This window comes from Peromyscus eremicus, chromosome 1 (genome assembly GCF_949786415.1).
Source record: "Peromyscus eremicus chromosome 1, PerEre_H2_v1, whole genome shotgun sequence".
Taxonomy (NCBI): domain Eukaryota; kingdom Metazoa; phylum Chordata; class Mammalia; order Rodentia; family Cricetidae; genus Peromyscus; species Peromyscus eremicus.
Genome location: NC_081416.1, coordinates 24,367,478 through 24,393,181, shown reverse-complemented (window position 1 = coordinate 24,393,181; position 25,704 = coordinate 24,367,478). Strand labels below are relative to the sequence as shown.

The 25,704-nt window shown below is 46.4% G+C and overlaps 1 protein-coding gene across 1 annotated transcript in view; it reads right to left on the bottom strand.

The window, feature by feature from the left end:
- The window catches only part of Myof (myoferlin), a 147,208-nt gene that overhangs the window by 113,474 nt on the left and 8,030 nt on the right, over positions 1-25,704 (bottom strand). Inside the window, exons 2-3 of the mRNA XM_059253753.1 lie at positions 10,052-10,107; positions 7,072-7,163 (exon numbers count right to left, since the gene is read on the bottom strand). Coding sequence (XP_059109736.1) covers positions 7,072-7,163; positions 10,052-10,107 — 148 coding nt within the window. The remainder of the gene's footprint in view (positions 1-7,071; positions 7,164-10,051; positions 10,108-25,704) is intronic.

Sequence of the window (25,704 nt, the reverse complement as noted above, 5' to 3'; positions counted from 1 at the left end):
GTAGAGGGAACTATCTTTTGTCTGGACCAATCATTCCACTCTGACATCTCAGAATGGACTTCTAAAAATATCCCTTCATGTGCCTCCTGTGAGCATGAAGCTTTCGGCTCTTCTCCCGCCCTCATTCAGTTCAGACTGAAGTGGGGCCAGCTAGAGGCGGCATAGAGCAACCCATTGGCTCCCAGCCTGGAGCAATATCCCTGCTGCTGCTGAGTCAATGCACAACATGCTGGGACCACCTGGCTAATCCCTGTGGGTGTGGCCACCTCACACAGGCCAGTCCAGGCTGCCTGGCACTGTTTGCTGACAGGCCCTAAGCAATAGGGCAGCAGAAGCCAAGTGGGAACTTGTGCTTGTACTGCCGGTCTCCATGGCAACAGGTAAGTCAGCACAGAGAATATCCTCAAACTGGCAGAAAAACCCTCAGCCCCACCCTGAAAAGCCTCCCCTCCCTGGGCAACCAGCAGATCCCCAAGGCTAAATCCCTAGCAGAAAAGCCAAATGCACAGATACTTTTCACAAACATACAGCTTATTCCCAAATGTCTTTCCCTCCTAAAATGTACAGGTAATTTGACCGGCATAGATCCATCTCTGGATGTATCTTTGGATTGGTGGAAATGTCTAGAGAGCCAAAGGTTATGCATGGTTCTGGGCATGCTCTTAGTAGAGTAAGTACAGGGATGATGGAAAAGCATCCTCTGATCCATGCTGAGCTGACGCAGGCCAGAATTTCAAGACAGTAAGCAACTATACGGAGAGACATCTTCAGTGCAGAGAGATGATCTCATTAAAAAAAAAAAACCCTGCCCCCATGATGGGGCCATACAGACTAAAATCCATTTTGTCCATTTTTTTTAGGTGAGTGGGCCTCAATCTAAAACTTAGTGTTTCTGAGATGATGACTTGTGTGCTTGCTAGTTTTATGTCAATTTGACATAGGATGAATCAATTGAAAAAATGTCTCTGTAAGATCTGGCTGTAGGACATTTTCTTAATTAGCAATTGAAAGGAGGGAGGGCCCAGCCCATTGTGGGTGGGGCCATCCTGGGGTACCGGTCCTGGGTTCTATAAGAAAGCAGGCTGAGCAAGCCTTGAGGAGCAAGCCAGTAAACAGTACTCCTTCATGGCCTCTGCCTCAGCTCCTTGCCTCCGGGTTCTTGCTCTGTTTGAGTTTCTGCCATCCCTGCTTTTGCTGATGAACTGTTGAAAGGAACTGTGTGTGAAATAAACCCTTTCCTCCCCAAGTTACTTTTGGTTATGGTGTTTCATCACAGCAATCATAACTAAGACAACCTGTAAGCTCCTAGCACCCATTTACCATCACTCAGCTCAGGTTTTCAGACAGCACCTATTGTGGGACCTTGAAGACCGTGGAGCCACAGAGGAGGTGAGTTTCTATGAAGAAAAGAACTCGCAGAGAGTACAGAGCACAGCCAGAAGGGCAGGCTTGGTGGGTACCCCATGGGAGCCCAGGAAGTCAAGGACATTGGGCACCTTAGTCATTGGGAGGAAAAGGGGGAGGAAAGAAGAAAAGAGTGATGAGGACCAGCTTTATGTTTTGTCTAGAACTGACCTGTTTCTGATCATTTGGTCTGTATAGTAAACATGCACTTCATGTGATCTTTATAGTGAGCATGTTCTCGTTTGCTCTTTATACCCAGAAACAAGAGCAGCATATCTCAGCCACGGTCTGGAGATACAGTTGAGGGGGTAGAGTGTTTGCGTGGCATGCATTCAATCGCTAACATCGCATAAAATTGGGCATGGTGGTGCATGCCTGTAATCTAGCACTTGGGAGGGGAGGCAGAAGGGCCAGAACTTGACCATCACCCTCGGTTACAGAGTGGGTTAAGAGGCTAGCCTGGACTACATGAGATCATATCTCAACAAAACAAAAACAAGATGAAGAGAAGGCTCAGCAGATACAGGCACTTGCTGCTAAGCCTGATTACCTGAGTTAGATCCCCGGTACCCACATGGTAGAAGGAGAAATACAGTGACACAGCATGCCCTCCCCAACCCCTGCAATAAACAGTTGTTTATAAAAATCTGTATCTAAGCAAGATGTGCAGAATCCCCAAGATATGGGTCCTCTTATAATAGAATTTATCAGATTTCCTTTGTTCAGACTGGAAAAAAAGAATGTAGAGATTCAGAGAGACACTGCACAACCACTCTGTCTAGAAATGCACAAGCACAGCCCTTGGAGTGAGAAGTAAGCAGAGTGTAGGATGGATTTCACAGGCTGTACAGGCACCATCTTGACGATTTCAGGCATACTGATCCCAGGCTGAGATGATGCCATCTTTGGATATGCTGGGTTAAAACAGTAGGATTAATTTCTCTAATTTCATTTTCATTTTACTAATGTAATCACTAGGAAACGTTAAGGTGCATGTGCACTCCCTAGCTATTCCTATCAGAGGGGGCTTATCTAGAACACTGACAATGAATCCATTTGCAGAGAGAGGGAGAGAAGGATGTACATACTGCCGGTGACAGTCGGAGGCTGCTGTGGGGCTCTAGTAACCACTTCCCCAGAACGTTGAATTATGGGAACTAAAACTCTCCTCTGGGGTTGAGGGGGAAGATTACTGCTCATATAATGGTTCAAAACTAAGATATACAACATAACCTTGAAAGTCTAGAATGGAGCTGGGTGTGGTGGGGCATCCCTATAATCCCAGCACTCAGGAAGTGTGAGCAAAAAAACCCAAAGTTCAAGGTCATCTCCTGCCACACAGCAAGTTTGAGACCAGTTTGAGTTACACGAGACCCTGTCTCCAAACAAACAAAGAAACAAACAAAATATTACATTGGTTTTTAGTCTAAGAGAGTGGGTAGGATCAGAACATTCCAGAATATACTTCTACAATTTTAAAAAACTTTTCAGTTGCAAAGTGCCTGAGTAAGTGATAGAGTACATTTTAAAAGGCCTGCAATTCAGATGGTCAGTGGGTAAGGTGCCTGGTACACAAGTATGAGTTTGGACCACTGGAACCCATATAAAAAGCCAGGTTTGATGGTAATGTAACCCTGATGCTGGGGGCCAGAGACAAGTGGGTCCTGGGGCTCACTGGCCAGCTAGCCTTGTCTAACCAGAAAACCCCAGATTTAGTGAGAGACACTGTCTCAAATAGTAATAATAATAATTAATATTAATAATAACAAAAGTGGAAAAACATTGAGGAAGACATTTCAATGTCAGCCTCTGACCTGCATGTTTTCAAACTGAGAGTGCATCACACACACACACACACACACACACACACACACACACACTCCCTAACAAAGCACTATCTAGGGAGCAGATGTCTGTCAAGACTCCCTGACACCACTGAGCAAAAGACCCCAACAATTATGTTGACCAGAGAATTTACTGTCTAAGCCACGCCCCCACAGACAGCAAATCAGGCACTAGGAATCACTGAGCCAGGAGGTAGCCAAGCAAACCAGAATATGCGGTTTCACTCTCAGCTCCCTAATGCCTCTCATCGCAGCCTTCCGACTGGGCCAAATGTGCCTGAGGTAAGTCTTACGCTTTTAAATGCACTAACACTGAACGTCAAGGTGTTTCTTATGACTCATGTGGATTGAACATTGGGCTCTCCTTTTCTCCCAAATCTGTTTATTTTTTCCTTTTCTTTTTATTAAGAGATTTTCTATTTGTTTTACATAACAACCATGGATTCCCCTGTCCTCCTTCCTCCCCCAAATCTGTTTTTAATGTAGCAGTAGACCTGATAAACAGTGACACCTTATGATCATAGTTGAGAGTAACCTGCCTTCCCAGGAGTTATGGCCTCATCAAAGGACTACGTTACTCAGAGTTATGAACCCAAGACTGGGTTCCGAGTCTTTGAGACCAATGTCCTGCTTCAGGAATGAGGTGAATTCCATCCTGCCTGTGGAGCTAGCTGTACTTGAGAAGTTTTATCTAGAAGACATGCTTCAGTAGCTCATGGGTACTAACAGGGCCCTCCCTCTTGGAAACTCAAAAAGGCAGTAAGTAAAGTGGGCAGTCTGGTTTAGATCTGATGAGTTTAAAAGATGAACGAGACACTAGAACAGAAATGCAGCAGGAAGTTGAATTTGAATGGGATGTGTATTTGCCAGCTTGTCTCAGATTCAGTGAGAGACCCTGCCTCTAAAAAGTTTTTTTTTTCCTTAAGTAAAATGAGGTCATTAAGACTGAGCAGGAGGGGCCCGGAGGTAGTGGTGCACACCTTTAATCCCAGCACTCAGGAGGCAGAGGCAGGAGGATCTCTGTGAGTTTGAGGCCAGCCTGGCCTACAGAGTAAGTTCCAGGACAGCGAGGCTACACAGAGAAACCCTGTCTTGTAAAATTCACAAGAAAACAAAAAGAGTGAGTGGGAGAAGACACACACATCTGCCCAGGGTGACCTGTCTGAGAGGAGAAAACATGGGCCTGCCACCAGAGCACTATTATGGTGAGCAAATACATGGTGGGGTATGGGAAGGGGGGGGGTGGGGAGAGAGAGAGAGAGAGAGAGAGAGAGAGAGAGAGAGAGAGAGAGACAGAGACAGAGAGACAGAGACAGAGAGAGAGACAGAGAGAGAGACAGAGAGACAAAGAGAGACAGAGACAGAGACAGACAGAGACAGACAGACAGACAGGATGGTTCATGTGCTATGGAGAGAGGCAGATCTGAAGAGGCGAAGAAGGCAGTGAGGAGCAGAATGAGGTAGGTAGCTTGCTTGTCACTCAGGGCCATGGTGATGTCCGGGCCTGAGCTGCCGCCAACACCTGTGTCTGGGTCTGTGGCCCCACTGCCACCGCTGTCTGTATAGACATCTGTCGTTCCTGTTACCACTGATAGGATAGGGCTGCACAGAGTTGGCCCCACCCCTCACTGTCCACAACACTAAGGAGAACTGGCCCTGCCCCTCCCCACCTGCAGCACTCAGGAGAGTGGGCTCTGCACCTCCCCTGGGCAGCACAGTAGAGTTGACCTTGTTGACGGGGGCAGGGGTAAGCCAGCCCTGAGAATGTGATTGTAGGAAATTTGGTCCCACCCCCCTCATCTGCCATAGTGGGTGAGGGAGAGATGTCGTGCGTGCGTGCATGTGTGCATGTGTGCATGTGCGTGTCCCACTGTGGCAAGTGGGAAAGCTGGTCCTGAGGTCATGAGAGCAGTCATGAGAGCAGGAGAGCTGTTCCTGACCCTTACCAGCTGCAGCACTCAGGAGAGCTGGTGTGGGTGAGCCTGCCCTGAGGACATGAAAGCAGGAGAACCGGCCCCACTCCTTGCTCCTTGCTGCTTAGGGTGAACTAACCAGGGCAGTGTTGGAGAGCTCACCCTGGTGGTGAGGATAGGGGAAGAGCTGGCAAGCTAACCAACCTTGCAACCACCCAGCCCCAGAACCAGGGCTATGAGTTAGGGCACCCCAGAATCCACCCCCTCTATGGTCTGCTGGAGCATGGAATGGGCTGGTCTGCTTTGGATCTGCAGGATCTCATGACACAGAGCAACAACAGAGTATCTAAGCAGAGTCCCAGTGAGGTCCCGGTATCAATAGTGTGGCAGAAACCAGGGTCCTCAAACCAGACCAATGACTCTTTTCAATGAACACTTGCAAGTAAAGATATAATGGACTAAAGGGTAAACTGTGTTACTCACTGTGTCCTAATACAGCCTCCATGATGAGATTTTTCTTTTTCTTTTTCTTTTTTTCTCTTAAATTATTTTTATTTTTATTTTTTTTTTATTTTTTGGTTTTTTCAAGACAGGGTTTCTCTGTGTAGCTTTGCGCCTTTCCTGGAACTCACTTGGTAGCCCAGGCTGGCCTCGAACTCACAGAGATCCACCTGGCTCTGCCTCCTGAGTGCTGGGATTAAAGGCGTGCGCCACCACCGCCCAGCTCTTAAATTATTTTATTTTATTTTATTTTATTTGGGTGTGTGGGGAAGTTGCAAGGGCAGAAGGTGAATACGAAGGGATGGGGAGATGAATGGAATTGAGATGCATGGTGTGAAAGCCACAAAGAATAAATAAAAAGTTAAAAATAGAATAAAATGAAGTAGTGAAGCAATTGAGGAAGACATCCCAGTGCCGGCCTCTGGCGTCCACATGTGTCTGACTGGGGAATGCACAACACACATGTGTGTGTGGTGAAAAGAGAGAACTGTCTCCCACCATTTGTTCCCTGACTTCATGCATACTGTGGCATACACACACACACACACACACACACACACGCACACGCACACGCACACGCACATGCACACACACTAGCAAAGCATTCACAATCATAGAAAGGATCTTTGTTAGAGCTAACATGGCCACAACTCAGGTAAATGACTAGAGGTGAGAGGTTCAGGTGGCAGAGAAGGTGTGAGACAGACTGGTGACGGCTAAGTGTTGAATGCTGTAGTCACTGGAGAAAAGTTCTGTGATTGAATAACCGTGGCTCCCGTTACCACTGAAAGCCGAGAGGATAGGGCTGCACAGAGTTGGCCTCATCCCTCACTGGCTGCAACACTAGGGAGAACTGGCCCTCACTGGCTGCAGCACTCAGCTGACATGGTTCATGAAGGGGTAAGAGCTTGGGGGTATGGAACTGAAGCACTAGTATATTAAAAATACTATGGATTTGTTAGTAAAAATGCTATAATATGTAATTCAACAAAACAAATAATAGTAAGATAATATGTGTCTTAGGAGTTCATTGCTGTGAAAACACACCATGACCACATCAACTGTTATAAAGAAAACATTCAATTGGCATGGCTCGCTTACAGTTTCAGAGGTTCAGTCCATTATCATCATGATGGGGAGCATGCCAGCGTGCAGGCAGATGTGATGCTGGAGTTGGGAGTGCTACATCTTGCAGGCAACAGGAAGCCAACAGAGACACTAAGCAATATCCTGAGCACAGGAAACCTCAAAGCCCACCCACACAGTGACACACTTCCTGCACTAAGGCCATGCCCACTCCAACAAAGCCACACCTCCTAGTGGTGCCACTCCCTGTGAGATTATGTGGGCCAATTACATTCAAACTACAACAATATGTAAAATGATAAAAGTCTCTGGAAGTAACTTACTTATTTTGTCCAATTGTCTCAAAATCTTTGACAATAATCACAAGGGAAGACGAAGAGTCCAGTGGTATCCCCTTCAAGTCAAACTCCAAAATCTGTTCACAGAAAGGTTATGAAAACAAAAAGGCTGTTAAGGAGAATATAAGATATACTGGGCAGTAATCTTCACTACCAATCTTTTGAATCACCAAATTCTATAGTTTGGGGCATGGAAAAAACCTATTAGAAAGAGATTCAGGGAATGTGTGGGCCACTCCTGGCTTCCCATTTTCTAGATCTTGGGGCTGTAGCTGGGTCATCAAACCTCTGACTCATGGTCAGAAAAATGAGCTTAACGCCTACCACAACTGTTGAGAAAATACTTCCTTCATTGGTTATTTTTAAACCCTGTGCTTTTTATGCATTACTGTTGAACAGTAATGACTAGCCCAGAAACCCATCTTCTAAGATGCACTTTAAGCCCACTGTGGTCAGTGCTGTGATTTATCCAGTTGCTGTTTTTTCTCAGCTTCTCACTTTAATTCAGTAACTTGTTTTCTAATAATAGATGCAAAGCAAAGAACAAAGCACCATGGATGCCTTTGATTGACTAGGTAATTGACTGAGTATTCCAAGTAAGCAGTTTGAGCCTCCTTGTAGTGGCTTTGGAGTAGAAGGAGAAGTTTGTCTCACAGTTCCTATGAGAACACACCCACCAATCCCAAGGAGTGTGGGGCTGGCATTTCACTGAGGTTTGGTTTCAGCTACAAAACAGCAGGTAGAAGGCTTACTTGTCCACTACATTTGTAAAATGAAGGGGGAAACACATTGGAAACAAAATGGAGGAAGGTGGGTAATGACCTCACATGACAGCAAACCTCTCTCCTTGGGTCATGCGATTGACAGGCATATCAGACTAGTCCAACTCAGAAGAAATGAAAGCATGCAAATGTGGTTTTGCTTTGTTTTATCCTTGGAGCTCCATGCCAAGTACTAGGAGTGCACAAGGTACCAGCGGCCTCTTGCTCTCACGGGTCTTAAGGTTCAGCTGGCTGTGTTGTGAGTTACAGAGAGTAGACTTCCTCACAGCCTGCAGACCAGCAGGGTTTCTCACAGAGGCTTCACAGCTTCACCTCACTGATGCCCAGCTATGGTCTTTATATTTAGACATATTAAAAGAAGTTGGCAGAGGGAAGAATTTGGGATGGGTGAAAGGGAAGTCTCCTCTGATGACTCAGGGAAAATAACAAAGACACTGCTCTGGTCCAGGGAGGTTTAGTCCAGCTTTTGAATGAAACAATGAGACTGGTCATCAAAAAATTAGTCAGACTGGGAAATTCCTACTCTGTGGGAAGAATGAAACATTTCATCTGTCTGTAAAAACACTAAACTCGGAGTCACTTATAAAATAAATGTAAAGTCAACAGAGAGAGAGAGAGAGAGAGAGAGAGAGAGAGAGAGAGAGAGAGAGAGAGAGAGAGAGAATGAGTTTGTGTAGGGGGTGTAAATAAGCTAACATGACTATGACTTCCGGTCAGTAGAATATTACACAGCCACGAAAATACTTTTGAGTTAAATGATACTAATACATGCTTGGGATATAATAGTAAGAATAAATAGCATAAGAAAACACATTAATTTATGATGCATAATAGTATTTCAGACATCATATATGTTCATAGAGAAAGCAATTGCTTATATATATAGAAGTTAACTATTTGTTTCTAGAGCAATGGTTCTCAACCTTCCTAATGCTGAGACCCTTTAATACTGTTCCTCATGTGACCTCCAACCATAAAATTGTTTTTGTTGATACTTTATAACTATAATTTTGCTACTGTTATGAATTATAATGTAAATTTATGTAGGATATCCGATATGTGACCCCTGTAGGGGTCACAATCCACAGGTTGAGAACCACTCTTCTAGAGAGTTGAGTCAAAGTTTCTTTTGTAATTCTGTGTTAGCTAGTTTTGTGCCAACTTGACACAAGCCAGAATCATTTTGTTTTTGTGTTTTTGAGAATGATTTTTTTTCTTCTGAGACAGGGTCTCTCTGTATAGATCTGGATGTCCTGGAACTGGCTATGTCAATAGATCAGGCTAGTCTTGAACTCACAAAGATCCACCTGCCCCTGCCTCCCAAGTGCTGGAATTAAAGGCATGCACCACTATGCCCAGCTGTGCCAGAGTCATTTTGGAAGAGGGAACCTCAATTGAGAAAATGTCTCCACCAGACTGGCCTACAGGTAAGCCTGTGGTGTGTTTTCTAGATTGATGATTGATGTGGGAGGGCCCCGCTCACTGTGTGCCACCCTTGGGCTGGTGGTCTTGGGTGTTATAAGAAAGGAAGCAAGCCATGAGGAGCAAGCCAGGAAGTATCATTCCTCTGTGGTCTCTGTTAGTTCCTGCTTTCAAGGCTCCTGTCCTGCTTGAGTTCCTGCCCTGACTTCTCTGGATGATAGAAGCTGCAAACTGAAATAAACCCTTTCCTCCCTCGGTTGCTTTCGATCATCATGTTTTATCACAACAATGAAAACCCTAAGACAAATATTTACCTGAAGTCCTATGATTTCTGTTCGAGAACTTTACTTTTATCACATAAATCAGTCATTACTCAGCTAGGTACTTGAAGTATCAAGGGATTGTCTTTTGATAAATGGCATGCACACATGGTTTTACATGGAGCTTTCCGAGACTGGAGATGTTCCAATGTTCACTGTTGTACTAAAGAAGTGGGGGGTCATAGCAGGCTAGTGAGCTAGGCTAGGACTCACGCCTCCTGCCCAGGCTCTGTGCACACACCTCTGGTGTTCAGGAAATGGGCACAAGTACTGGCCACCACTGAGCTGCTCTGATCTTTAGGGGCATGAAGGGAGTTGGAATGGATGGGGGTGTCATGGAGAGATTTTCTTACAAGGAAGAGCATTAACCCCCACCCAAAGAAGGGACAATTGGACAAAGCTTGTCCTTTAAAACAAAGTTGAAAAGGGCAATGAAGTCACCTCATTCCAGACCGGGTTGAGTTCATTATCAATTTTCTTTGTTTTCTTTTTCTCATCTGCAAATAAAAAAAGTAAGAGAGTCAATCAACTAGAAATAATTAAAGATCATGTCCATTCGACGCCCCTAAAAACCATTCCTCAGAGCCTCTCATGCTACCCATTTACCCCTTTGTCTGCCAGTGTAGGGAACACCTGGATCGGTTTTCCCCCATCGCCAGAGCTACACGGAGCTAAGGAATAAGGACTCAACATCACGGAAGGGCTGTTCTGCTCCGCCCTCCCTCACGCAGCCCTGGCGACCGGCATTTCCACTTTGCTGCAGAAACAATCCAAGGGGCCAGACACTGGGATGGCCATTCTGCAGATGAGCACACTGAGGATGGAACATTATACATTGAGCTCACGGGTGGCAGTGGGGTCTGACGGAACCCCGAGATTTCAACTCGGAAGCCCTCATTGCTCCAAAGTTGGTAAGACAACACTTGGCTTAGCAATTAAGCTGGGCTCCCTCCCAAAGCCTCATCCACACACTCATCCAGAAAGGAGTTCTGTCTATCTCTCCACGACCAGTGGAGGACTTAGAGGTTCCCTTCACTACTGAACCACCTTTTGCGACTTAAGATCTTTTTTCTGTGTCCAAGCCTGGAAAGTCCATCTACCTTAATGAGAAAATGGGTAAATCCAGCCAGTGCCTTGTGACTATCTGCCAATACTTACCAAAATAAAAGCTTGCCTCTCTGAGTACCATATGCATTGAAAGTATCATCTCATCTCCTTGGAAGCAGTGTATTTTTTACTATTACAATTGTCATCCCTACTTTCATAGCCAAACAAATTAGGTTAAATAACATTTTCAAAGCCACCCCATCACTAAGTGGTAGGGTTCGAGATTAAACCCAGGTGGGGACACATTGGCAGCCACACTGAACCATGCTTAACTATTGCTTTTGCTCTGCTGCTGAGGAATGTAGGAGGTCGTGGGTTTTGTTCAGCTGCTTGCTACATCGAGTCTGCTCACGGCACACAGCCGGCTGGGGGACTAACCACCTCATTCTTCCTAGACCTCAGCATAGCAACACTGTGAGTCATGACCCTCACTCTGCTAAGCATTAACTTTTCCGCTTGAGTGGGCATCACATGGTCCAGCTGGCTTTCTTTCCTAAGCTTCCCTTCTAGAGGAGGAGAAATCATGGGAGAAATGACCAGGAGGCTCAGGCCAAGGCACCTCACATCAATGGTTCTCTAAGTGAGGTCTTCCACAAACATAAATTAACTCCTTCATTCCACCACCCAGCAAATATTTTTTTTTTAAAAAAATACCACTTGCTAGGCATTAAACTGGACACTGAGGGAGATACAAAATGACCTCCTGTATGTGCTCTTGGCTGTCAGGTGGTCTAGTAAGAGTGTGTCCAGAGGTAACTGATGAGGGAAAGATGATTTCAGTTGCCATCCAAGGGATACAGAAAGTGAAAATTCAGAGGGTGAGAGGTGATGTCAAGCTTGGGTACTAGAAAAGACCTCACAGAGGAAGAAGAGGTGAGTCAGGGTTGAATGACAAGGTGGGACTGAAGAAAAGCTCACTTGGGGAAGTGGCAATGAGGTGGGCAGACCAGCTGGAGGGGGGTCAGTCACATCTGGGGACACTGCACAGCACCCGTTGTCTGGAAGCGAGGGGCATGAGAGGAGGTAGAGGCTGTATAGGAAGGTTATGGCAGGAGACAATGTGAACCTGGGTTCCGTGCGGTTTCATTCGGCTGATACAAGCCGATGAAGGAAAGAGGATATTAGAATCCAGCCTTAAGGACTTTCAGAAGTTCATAAGCCAAAGAGGAAAACCAAGTTACCCCCAAAACATCCAACACATGCTGCTGAGCACATGACCCAGGCAGATGTTGAGAACAATGGATATTCAGTGACCCTAACCCAGGCAGATGTTGAGAACAATGGATATTCAGCAAAGCTAAACAGAAGCTGGCTGACCACAGACCAGGTGGAGCTATTCACCTGGAACTTCCAGTAGATTCCAGGCTGGTCACATGACACACGTGCTAAAGGCGTTGCCTTGAGGGTGGAGACAGAGGACTCAATGAGAGCCAGGCATTGCTGAGCTTCTACAGGCTCCTTTCTGGAACTCTTACCCAAGAACACAGAGCTAAGACGAAGGCCTCTAGCCAGGCCTAGTTGATTCTAAGACCTTATATTTAACCCTTCCTCTCTCCCAGCTTCCCAACAAACAAGGAAGCAGGAAAGAGTAGGCATCGGCTCCTCCCCTTCTGGAGAAACGCAGCTGGATCTCTCCCAATGAGGGGGTTCTGATTCATATAAAAGGTGAATACATCTGATTAGTCAAAAAAAAAAAAGTAGAAAAAATAATTTCTTATCAGTAGCCACAGGCAGGTATTTATTCTATTCAGTGTATTCTGCTTCTTTCCTTCCCACCAAAGGTCAGAGTTGCAGACTCTGGACATCAGATTAAATGGCCGGAAATGCCCTCTCCCTTCTCCCCATCACCTACATTGGTGGGCTGCCACCTCTGCAGTTATTAAGATAACGGTTCCTTCCTTTGGAAAGGAACTGAGCACTTTCATCCCAGAACAAAACAACAGACTCAAAAGCAGAACACTCTGGACCATGGCTGGAGGCATTCTTCGGGACGTTTCCTGTTTCTGATTAGTGAGCCTGTCTCTGGCTCAGCTCTGAAAAGCTGAAGGGGTGTGCCAGCCTCCGTGCCAGAGAACCAGACACCCCTGTCTGTTTTCACAGAATAATTCCTTTGCTGCTCCCTGTTCGTACTGTGTCAGACCCTGTAATGGTTAACTCTGTCAACTTGGCCCAGCCAGAAATCACCTGGGAAGAGAGTCTCAAGGGATTGTGTACCTTGGCTTGGCCTGTGGGTGTGTCTGTGGAGGATTCTCTTATTAAATTCATTGATATGGGAAGACCCAGATATCTGGAAGCATTCCCTAGGTATGATGTCCTGAAGTGTATAAAGTAGAGAAAGCAAGCCAGCCAGCAGCATTAACTTCTTCAGGCCTTTGACTGTGGATGTGTTATGACTAGCTGCTTCAAGTTCCTGTCACCCAACAATGCACTGTAACCTGGAGCTATAAACTATGATACGCCCTTTCTCCTCTACGTTGCTTTTTGTCAGGATATTTTAGCATGTTAACAGAAATGAATCTAGGACAGACCCTGCAGACAAGGTCTGACAGAGAACTCAAGGCTGACCAGCCTGCTCCAGCTGTGCACAGAGGCCAGTTGTGATGGGCAGGTGGACTTCACGTTTTACAGTCAGTTGGATCAGAATAGAGATTTACTTTCTCTCTTAGTTACTTCTTTGTGGCTGTGACAATGTACCCAACGAAAGCCACTGAAGAGGTCCCTTTGGTGTACAGTCCAGAGACAGTCCGTCATGGCAGCCAGAGCTTGAGGTGGCTGGTCACACTGCTCCTGCGCTCAGGAGGCAGAGAAAATGGACGCTGGTGCTTGGCTCTTTTTTCCTTTATATTCATTCTGGAACCTCAGCTCTGGAATAACACCATCCACATTGAGTTTGAGTGTTCTTTTCTCGATTACCCCAGTCTAGGAAATCCCTCACAGACCTCTCCAGGCTTGTCTCCCTCATGCTTCTAGATTCAATCAAGTTACAGTTGGTATTCACCATCACACCCTTCATCATGGACATGGTCCTCATCTAAACACTTTGAAATCCAAAAAGTAAATCTGAAGTTCTCCAGAGAAGAAATTCTACCTCAAGATATAATAGAAGCTCTGGATATAAGTTTCCAGACACATCCCCAAAACTTCAGTCTTCAGACAACACTGTCACCCTATGTCAAAATTCAGATCTGCAAGTACACAATCACATAGGTATGTGATTGTGCAAAACATGTCTCTTTCTCTGCCCCTGTCTTCCTACACACACACACACACACACACACTCACACACACACACTCACTCATACATCCCCATCACCTATTGTTTTTACAGAGAACCCGACTTAGTTAACTAATGACAGCCATTGTTCTTAATAATAACATCTACAATGGTAAAAGGTTTTAAAACATTTCCAAACACACATCTTGGTAACCCTAAAGCCCCCTGCAGGGAAAGGACAGTTGCCGGCCAACTCTTCCTAGTAGACTTTGTAGTGTTGAGGTGTTGTCTTGAGTTCCTTGAGGCCCTAGGTTTGATCTGGTGCTGTATAAACCAAGCATGGTGATTCGTGTTTGTCATCTCAGTACTCAGGAGGTGGAGGCACAAGGATCAAAAGTTGAAAGTCACCTTTGGCTACAGAGCAAGTTCAAGACCAGCCTAAGCTACATGAGGCCCTTTCTCACAAACAACGACAAAAGAATGATGGGGTTGGAGAGATGGCTCAGTGGTTAAGACTTGCTGCTCTTGAAGATGATCAGGGCTCTGTTCCCAGCACCCACAACCATCTGTAACTCCAGTTCTAGGGGGTCTGGTACTCTCTTCTGGCCTCATCAGTTAACACACACACACACACACACACACACACACACACACACACTACACAAACATACAGATACTCAGGCAAACACACACATACACACATACAGAGAAGAAAAGAAAGAAAAAGACCTTAGGTTTGGCCCTGAATCTAAACTTGTCCTCCCATTAAGTTTCCAGGTTCCCACGCCCTTTCTTCTGAGAAATGAACAGCCACATATCTTGCCCTATCTTGCTAAAAAAAAAAAAATGTCCCAGAACATCTAAGCCTTTAAACATGGCTAACAATGATTAAGTTTTCAGAAGTGGCCATTATTCCCACCCTTTCCAATGAATTATCTGATTTCATCTTAGCAGTTCTCAATGGTGAGTCTTGTGATGATCACCCATTATCAGAAGTCACACAGCAAGCAAATGGTGGACCTGGAATCTCAACCTTGTGGTTAAAACACACAGGACAGTTTGGAAGGACAGATCCTTCCAAAGGTGAAGGATCAACGTAGGAATGTGGCTCCTTGGGGTTGGAACGACAGCTCATCAGTTAAGAGTGTTTACTGCTCTTTCAGAGAATCTGAGTTTCATTCCCAGCACCCACGTCAGACAGCACACAGCCACATGTAACTCCAGTTCTCAGGATCTAACACCTCCAGCCTCTGCAGACACTAGCCTTCATGTGTATAGACACAGATACACACACACACACACACACACACACACACACACACACACACATACACACACATATGCATGCACACATGCACACAGATGCATACAAATAATAAAAATCAATCTTAAAGAATATGACTCCTAGAGAGAAGGTTGGTGGGGGGAAGGTGGGGAATGGGAGGAGTGGAGAGAGGGGAGGATATGCTTGGGATGTATTTTATGAGAGAAAGATAAATTTTTTTTAAAAAAGGAACAAAATAACCTCTTAAATTACCTTTTTAAAAAAAGGACTCCTTGAAGGTCACGACTGTAAAATACTAACACTGTTTTTCAGGTGTCCCCCAGAGTGTTGTTACTGAGTAGCTTCTCCATGATTTGCGTGACTGGACTTGTTGGGTGTGCATGAGTGTGATGAGCAGGGTTGCCTTAATGATCAAAAGAGAGCATGAACACCAAGTCTGCAGTACTGAGTCTAAGCACTGTAGCAGGAATCTTAAAAAGTCGTATTAATAAAAACAAACCTGGAACTAGATATTGGGGTGAACGCTAGAAGATCAGAGAAACAGAACAAGCCACAGCCAACCTCACCTGGCTAATTCCTCGGCTGCTTTGTTTCCTCAGACTGAAAACTTCTGTGTCCTCATCCAAATAAATCTCAGCTGAACTGCTGCTAAAAGCCTAAAAGCTTAATAGACTCTAGTTCCTGGTCCTCACGCCTTATATACCTTTCTGCTTCCTGCCATCACTTTCTGAGATTAAAGGTGTGAGTCACCATGCCTGGCTGTTCCCAGTGTGGCTTTGAACTCACAGAGATCCAGCTGGATCTCTGCCTCCTGAGTGCTAGGATTAAAGGCGTGTGCTACCACTGCCTAACCTCTATGTTTAATATAGTGGCCGTTCTGTTCTCTGACCGCCAGATAAGTTTATTGGGGTACACAATATATCAACCACAAAGCACTGAGCAAACAGCAGCCATTAGAGTGTTTCTCATTAAGTACCAGGGCAGAACCCCATTTTGCCTTCCCTAGGGCGTGCCCAAGCCCCAGAGCCCCAAGGGACAGGAAGTGCCCAGTGAAGCAAGGGACAGCACTGGTGGAATAATTCTTTCATAGCTCCATTCCAGATTTCAGTGGCCACCTAGGGCGGCTGGTACATGGGCAGTGACTGTCCTGATTGTCAGTCAGCCTGGCAACTGCAAGGATAGGGCAATTCCACAAGGACCAGGGGCCAGAGCTGTCTGTGGGAGGAGGGGCGAGAGGAGACTTCTCAGTCCCCAGGAGTTAAAGGGAGTCCTGGCAAGACACCCAGGAGAACTCTCTGGAGGCATGTCTGACTGTTTCATTCCAACCCTGGCTGCTCCAACGCTTCAGAAAGATGTTGCCAAACAAGTTCAAGGAAAAGGCACTGGGGCCAAACCGCAACCATGATACAAAGAGAATGGGCTTTGTGCATTTCTGAGACAGCCGATCACAGACACAGGAATGCCCCAGGCCAAAGCAGGCTGGGTTCCCGCTCCTCCGGCTGCAGCCCAATGCCCCATTGGCCTCTGAGACGTCCTTCCGGGTTGTGAGCTCCTGAAATAAAACACTAGTCCTCCAAGGGACTTGCAGTGAACCCTGGCAGTCTGTTTGTTTTTTTGTTTTTTTTTTTGTTTTTTGTTTTGTTTTTGTTTTTTTCGAGACAGGGTTTCTCTGTGTAGCTTTGCGCCTTTCCTGGAACTCACTTGGTAGCCCAGGCTGGCCTCGAACTCACAGAGATCTGCCTGGCTCTGCCTCCCAAGTGCTGGGATTAAAGGCGTGCGCCACCACCACCCGGCTGAACCCTGGCAGTCTGAAAGACTCACAAACCCCCGCTTAGAGCCAACCCGGAGAATGGTATCCAGCCCCACTGGCAGGTGTATGGGCACTTTAATTATACCCATGCCTAACCTTACTACTGGGGTACCAGCGTGCCCATTTTATAGATGAAGGAATGGAAGCAGGCGATGTTAACAGACTTGTCCCAGGCTTCCTTCAGGGGGAAGAGCAGGACCCTATGTCAGCCCTATTTCTAAGCCAGAGCTTTGAGATGTCCCTGTAGGCAGAGGAGCCCAGCAACCATGTCTTTCTCAGGACTTCCCAGCCACATGACCTGCTCCTCCCTACTCTATCTAGACGTCTCCACTAAGAAGTCCTGGTATCTAACATTAGGGAGCACTAGCTTCCACATACAGGATTTATATCTGCCAGACACTTGTTAGGGCTGGCTAGAGGTTACCTGCTCTTTTTTTATTTTAATTTTAATTTTTGATTCAGGGTCTCACATATCCCAGGCTGGCCACAAACTCGATACATAGTTTGCCTGCCTCAGGCTACATTCTGGGATTATATGTATGCCTTTATTCAAAAATTGTACCCAGGGCCTCCTGTATGCTAAGTAAGCACGACATCAATTCTCTCTGTCTCTGTCTCTCTGTCTCTTTCTCTGTGTGTGTGTCTCTCTCTCTCTCTCACACACACACATACATACACACACACCACACACATACCCTGCCTAATCTATTCTCATTACCTTCATTTTAAGACAAAATAAAATTAGTTTGTCCAGGGTCACCTGCTACTAAAAAAACAAAGATAGAATTTTAATGCAGGAGTTTCCGCTCCTAAGCCTCTCAGTCCCTCTGATTCTGAGACACAATCTGCTCGAGAGTTAAATTAACATCTAGGCTGTTCTGTGGCAAATTCTCACCCAGCCCAGCTGAGGACATGAATCTTAAGGGGGCCCAGAACCACTGTAAAAGGGAGGATTTAAAAGCCGGGCAGTGGTGGCGCACGCCTTTAATCCCAGCACTGCAGAGCCAGGCGGATCTCTGTGAGTTCGAGGCCAGCCTGGGCTACAGAGTGAGATCCAGGACAGACACCAAAACTACACAGAGAAATCCTGTCCCCCCCCCCCAAAAAAAAATAAAGCCTGCCAGGCTTGGAGGCAACAAAGAGCAAATGAAAGAACAAAAATGGGAAGTTTCTGTGAATCAGAATTAGTAATTGCTTCAATCTGCCAGTCCCTACCCAAGACATGGTATCAAGAGGAAGTCAAATAACCCCAGAAGAGAATTTTGAAAGCAAAAGCAAAGCAGAGTAGAAATTGTGATAATCAGATCCTGTTACTCCTCGGAGGGGGAAAAAAAAAATGACCGAATTTGCCCCGAGCCTCAGACTCCATGTTCTACAGTAGACAATCTCTCATCTCACAATTAATCTTATCTCTTTGAGGAGGGCTTCATCATTGCCAACAACTCAATACATTCTCAGCTCTCCTTCCTACGCTGCGGTTGGCTCTGGCCTCCAGCTCCTGAATAAGCTGGCTGGTTGTTAGCTGCAGATCTGAGGAAAGGCAAGGAGTCAGGGGTGGAGGTGGGCTGCTCACTGCCAGCGGAGCCTAGGAAGGAACAGAGGGAAGACTTAAAGGGAGAGATTCGATGCGCACAGAGAACTGGCTGTGCACTGAGCTGAGGAAGAGAGGTCACGCCCAGGCTATGACCCCAGATGTAAGCCCACGTTCTGTTCCTCCTCTTCCTCTTCCCGGCTACACAGCTCTGCTCTCCCCAGTCTCGCTGAGGCACACACCCTCCTCACTTACAGAACAGATATAATCTGCCCCAGCAGCCCCCGGGGGCTGTCAACCACAAATAAGACCAAGTCCATGAAATGACTTTGGACATTGTGTTTGGGGAAGGGCTTCTCCTCCAAGCCATGCCACTCACAGAGATAGCATCAGGAGTCTCCGACAAAGCCTTGGAGGTCAGAAGTGTCCAGACCAAAGGCCCCAGTGCCCAAGCTCTGACCCCAGTAGGGTAAGAAACCCAAGGGCTGAATTTCCCAAGGAAATGTAGTGGTAGAAAAGGAAGAGCTTGGAGCCAGGCGTGGTGGTTCACACTTTTGATCCCAGAAACTCGGAAGATGAAGGCAGGGAGATCTCTGTGAGTTCGAGGCCAACCTGGTCTACGTAGAAAGTTCCAGGACAGCCAGGGTTGCATAGTGAGACAATGTTTTAAAAACAGCAACAAAAACACTACATTACAGCACTCCTTTGGAAGAAATAGAGTGTGTCCAAAGTGTGGTGGGTAGGAGAGTGTCAGCCAGGGCAGACATGGCTGAGATAACACTCAGCTCTGCATAAGAAACAATGTAAGACCGAGCAGTGGTGGCGCACGCCTTTAATCTCAGCACTCAGGAGGCAGAACCAGGCAGATCTTTCTGAGTTCAAGGCCAGCCTGGTCTACAGAGCAAGATCTAGGACAGGCACCAAAACTACACAGAGAAACCCTGTCTGGGGAAGCAGGGGGGGGGGGGGAGCGGAGAAACAATGTAACAGCCTCAGCAGAGGGTAGGGTACTGTTCTTCCCAGCTCCACCTGGAACCTGCTGTGAGACTTTCGCCTGGATACTTAACCCACTCTATCCAAAACAGTTTCTCCAGCTCTAGAAGATTTCATTTCTGGACTGAAGAGAAGGCTGGGGGTGGGTGGGGGTGGGGGAGCCCTTGCTGAGCAAACATGAGGACTTGAATTTGCATCTTAAAAACTGGATGTGGCCTAGCAGTGGTGGCGCACGCCTTTAATCCCAGCACTTGGGAGGCAGAGGCAGGCGGATCTCTGTGAGTTCGAGGCCAGCCTGGTCTACAAAGCCAGTTCCAGGAAAGGTGCAAAGCCACACAGAGAAACCCTGTCTCAAAAAACAAAAAAACAAAAACAAACAAAAAAACTGGATGTGCCTGCATGTACCTGTAACCCTATTAATAGGGATTGTAAAATAGGAAGACCAGAAAGGCGTGGTGGTTTCCTGTCTAGCCTAGCCTAAAAACTTCAAGGTTCAATGAGAGACCCTGTCTCAAAGGAATAAGGTAGAGAGCATTAGAAGATGCTCAGGTCCTCCTTTGACCTCTACACGCTCGTCAAGCACACCTACATGCACATACCTATGCACAAACAGGCATACAACATACACAAACACCCCTTCAAGACTTTACAGCCAGGTGGTGGTGGTGGGCAGCACACACCTATAATCCCAGCACTTGGGAGGACAGAGAAATCTGTGAATCTCTGTGAGTTTGGGGCTAGTCTGGTCTATAGGACAGGACAGTCAGGGCTATACAGAGAAACTCTGTCTTCAAAAACCAAAACCAAAACCAACCAACCAAACAGACAAACAAAAAAAGACTATATTTTCAGTGATAAAATAAATTAATGAAGTTAATAGATGTGAAACTGTTACAGAGTCCATAACAGTCGCCAAGCTCTCATCATCAAAACTTTCTAGGCTTAAAACATTTGATTGATCAAACTCGGCTCTGCTTCAGCACAGCCTATAGGCTGCCTGTGGGCAGGGTATAAACCTAGCTTGCTCCCCATTCTCCGAAGAGCTGGGGTGATGCCTCACCCATATGGGCAGCCCTCACCCATAGTTACTGAATAATTCATGTTTGTAAGGCCCAAGCAGAAGCCACCAAGGGAGAGAGAGAGGGAGAGACAGGGAGGGCCCAGGCAGTGAGGAAGGATGAGCAGAAACACAACTTTTACAATGTTTACTAAAAGATAGCAGGCCAGGAGTGGTGGCACATGCCTTTAATCCCAGCACTCAGGAGGCAGAGGCAGGCAGATCTCTGTGAGTTTGAGGCTAGCCTGGTCTACAGAGTGAGTTCCAGGACAGCCAGGGCTATTATACAGAGAAACTCTTCTGGAAAAAAACCAAAAAATTAAAAATATGAGAGAGAGAGAGAGAGAGAGAGACAGAGACAGAGACAGAGACAGAGACAGAGACAGAGAGAAAGGGAGGAAGGAAGGAAGGAAGGAAGGAAGGAAGGAAGGAAGGAAGAGAAAGATAGCAGAACTGCTTTCCTAATTCATACACAGTGAGTGCTACTGGGATGAAAAAGATGGTGTAGGTATAAAAACAAACAAAAAATAGAAATCTGTGGTGAAATGAAATGAGGCCTCACCCTGCCAGTTAAATATGAGAAAAAGAAAAAAACTTGGTGTATAATAAGTTAGACCTTAGTTCCTGCTAATAAAACAGTCTGATCTTGATTATCAGTGGATTTGATTCACTGTTAAACTATGTCACCTCTGGGCCTCTGAGTCACACAGCCTGCCATAAGTGTTTGCATTACCTGTGGCAAAGCTCAGCCAGGGGAACTAGGTTTTGTTCCTTCTCTCTCTTTCAAAAACAAAAGAAAACAAAAAAAACCCTTTTGTTCTTGTAAACTTTCTCCTGCTTTCTACTAGATCCAAATGACCCGAACATACTGAACAACCCCATCCTTGTAGAGGGGAACCAAAGTATTAATTCGACTTGGTGTCAGGGCCCAACTATGTTCTGTCTCCTCATCGACACTGAGTTCCATCAGAGCCCAGGGACAATCTGGAATCCAATTAAACCCAGCCCTGCCTCTGCCCAAGTTCCCTGCATGCAATATATAAAGATGAAAGACTTCCCTAAGAAAACAATGAGGATTCAATAATGCACGCACTGGGGGTGCGCACTGGAGGCGTGCACTGGAGGCGCGCAGGAGCACCGAGTAAGGCGCGGTCATGACATGAGATGATCCCTCAGGCTGGCCACCTATCCAAGCCTCCAGAAGACTAGCAGCCAGCCTCTGCTCTTTCTGCCTGCGTGTGAATCCTCACACCTGCACTGCATGGGGTAGTGACTATTACACTCACCGTTTGACAGATGAGGCCTCTGGGATCTGGAGGTGCTAGCAACTATGAATAAGTGGATGGTATGGACTCTCAGCCACTGTGGCCATCTACCGCTAGCTGTGCTGTCCTATAGGCCATCAGTAACCCACGCAGTTAGGTACACTTAAGTTAGTTGGAATTAATATTAAAATTTGAATCCCTTGGTCACAGTGGCTGCATTTTGGTGAATGGCAACCCCATGTGGCTAGTGGCTTCCTATCCCACAAGGCAGATCTTGGTCGACTAGTTCCACATCTTAGGAAGCTCTATTGGACAGCGTGTCTCAAGATAATGGAGCACACAGTAGGTTCACAGAAAATGACTGCTGAATGACATTTTAAAAATTGACAAAATAGCCGGGTGGTGGTGGTGGCGGCGGCGGCGGCAGCGGCGGCGGCGGCGGCGGCGGCGGCGGCGGTGCACGCCTTTAATCCCAGCACTTGGGAGGCAGAGCCAGGCGGATCTCTGTGAGTTCGAGGCCAGCCTGGGCTACCAAGTGAGTTCCAGGAAAGGCGCAAAGCTACTCAGAGAAACCCTGTCTCGAAAAAAAAAGAAAAAAAATTGACAAAATATTCTGCTTTCAGCACACTGACTGGTCATTTTACCACGGTGTGAAAACCTCTCAAGACTCAGCTTGGCCTTCTAGAGGAGAGCTTCCAGCTCGGGCCGGTTGTCCTCACTTGACTCACAAACTTCCTGTTTCTTTAGTCCCTAACTTAGTTCACTAGCTTTTCCAAAGAGAGCCAGACTTCAAGAGTAGAGTGCGGATAAACATCCTTTTAAGTCCAGACACCTGAGACACACCATCTTGTTCTATTTTTATAGATCAAGATCTTAGAACAGCTGGGGAAACTGAGACTCGGAGAGGTTCTTGCGACTCATAAGATGGGCATAGTGTCACAGGCCTTTAATCCCAGCACTCAGGAAGCAGAGGCAGGTGGGTCACTGTGAGTTCAAGGCCAGCCTGGTCTACATAATGAGTCCCAGAACTGTCACACAGAGAAATCCTGTCTCAAATAAAACAAGTAAAGGCTCTAGGGCCAGGTCAGGAGTACTCTTATGCATCCTGCCTTTCAGTTTTCTTTGAGGCACAGCCTCATGGATCCCAATCAGCCTGTAAAACCCCTCAAAGTCCCAAACATTCAAAATGTATAGTTATAGGGACAGAGGTCTGCTCCCATTCAGCCCCTGTGGTCTGTGACTCCCTGGTCCAGAAGAGTGAGAACAGACAAGGTCATTAAGTCAATTATTACTTGTTTCCTCTTACCTGTCTGCCAGGCACCCAGCTAGCTTCTAGAGAAAGAGACCCAGTACTGTGTTCACTGTGTGTACTGTCTAAGGGAGGGTGCAGACAGAAAGCTTACAGTCCAGCAAATGCAGAACGCACCTGTCAGTCAGTGGGTGCTGCCAGAGAGTGTAGCGGGTGAGGAGAGGATTTCAAGACCATTTAAGGACGATGATAATCTGATCTCCCAACATACATTTGTGGGAAGAGCAGAGTGACCCTTGCTTTCAGCACCAGGTGAGGAGCCCGGACCAAAACAGACCTGTATGCAGAGGACCAAAGCTGTGTCCCAAGTGCCTTCAACTTTGCTTTGGCTCCCAGAACAACTCTGGCCACACAACCTCAGCAATCAGTGACACTGTAGCCATTGCTATTGTGCTAATGAGGCAAATGAACTGAATGTTCACTCCAAGGGGAGGTGCTGTTAACCTACATGGTCCATTCACTGAGACAGCTATTCTCGAAAAGCTGAAAAAGTGTTGTCCGTGAAGCTGAGACAATAACAGAGACTCCATGCACTGCCAGTAGAGCAGCTGCTGTGGAACACAGCCGTAAACTGGAAACAAAACGATGGTGGGGTCCAGTAATTCCAACTCTGAGTTCCTAGCCCCTAAAATGCACATAGGCCTATATTTGCATACCACTGTTCATTGCGGCATTATTCACCGTAGCCTAAAGGTAAGAGCAACATCATGAATATTTAATAACAGAACTGTGTGCTTTAAAATGTTGAGATGATAAATGTTATATGTCTTTCACCACAACTAAAAACAAAGAACTTAACCTTGTGCCTAAGAGAGGCCCTGGGACACTCTCACCAATAAATCAGACATAGGCTCTGCCTTAAGATTCTGGTGCAGTCATAGCTAAAGAGAATCCCACTTATTCTGAGCAACTAAGCCTGGGCTATCCCTGAGAAGTGTCCCCCAGGATTCTGGGCATCTCCTCCCCACCCCCACCCCCAGGGAGGTCACAAGAGAGGGAAGGTATGAACTCTTGAAAGTACTTTAGATATTTTACCACTTACTACTCCTTATAACACCCTAGGAGGGGAACATTTTCCCTAACATTTTATAGATGGGGAAATGAAGGCTAGAAATTCAGTTGCCCAAAGATATTCACCTCCTAGTAATAAAACCAGGAGTGAAACTTAACCTCCCTAGTCCAAAGACCATCCCTTTCCACATAGAAATAAGGGGCTCTTTATATAGGGTGTTGGGTCAAGTGATTGACTGAAAACCAGTCTAGTTCCCAGAGGTGAAGGGAGATGAGCCAAGTGGTTCAACTTCTAGGTCTTTAGGTCTCACACTGCAGTCGATACATCTGGTATACCTGCTTTGTGTGAGTGGTTCAACTTCTAGGTCTTTAGGTCTCACACTGCAGTCCATACATCTGGTATACCTGCTTTGTGTGAGTGGTTCAACTTCTGGGTCTTTAGGTCTCACACTGCAGTCCATACATCTGGTATACCTGCTTTGTAAGTCCTGGGATGCTGCACTCTTTGGCCACAGCTGACTGGGGTGAACCAACCTACAACAACTGAGCCAGCTGGAATCACTCTCTCCCGGTGTCACTTGGGGGACAGAGGGGAGGGAAGAGAGAGAGAACACAAGTGCAAATGGTCCTTGGCTGACATGAGCCTGGCTCCGGGGAAGCCCATAATCTGTACTCTGTAAGATTTTTCTGTGGCTTTAGAAACCTCCACAGTTTCCTTGCACAAGCTGGAATAGGCTTCTGCTCCTTGTAGAAGACTCCTGACTGTGACACTTTACCCTTCCAGGTTTGACAGGGATGCAGGGAAAGAAGTGAATGAGACCCACATCTACCCACATCTCAGCTTGGCTGAGGAAATGCTCCCCATTTGACCTTTGGGAGGCCACTATGTTTGTTCTCAAATATCACTTTCACATTCTAAGCTGTAGTCTCTGGCTGCCTCCCTCATGATGGTCTCTTACAGAGCCACTCCACCCACTCTGTGCTCACCCACAGGGTAAACACTCCAACTGGACACAGGGCAGTCTGGTGTTCCATTCCAGTGAAGTGCAAGAAGTCTGCTAGGTGTGGTTTCCTCGCTCATTTGGATCAATCAGGCTGCTTCCTTAGTACCTTTCATTAGCTCTTCCCTTCTAATGGCAGCCTGAAGGAGGTCCCTCTGAGCCAATGCTTCCCAGGGCACTCAATGAACCTAAACAATCTCCCAGACTACTGAGGATGCCATTCACAGAGATACCAATGAATCACAATTTCCTCATCAGACTACTGTTAATCTCACCACATAAACCCACAATTCCACTGTCCTTTGTGATTGCTTCAAAGCCTGGAATATCCTCTTTGTCTTCTCTCCGTCCCTTCGTCCCTCTGTCCCTCCCTCTCTCCCTCTCTCCTTCTCCATTCATAGAATCTCACTATGCAGCCCAGCCAGGCCTTAAACTTGTAATGCTCCTGTCTCAGCTTCCCAGGCACTAAGATGTAAACCCTGTCCAGCTGCCTCCTAACTTCTACTTATCC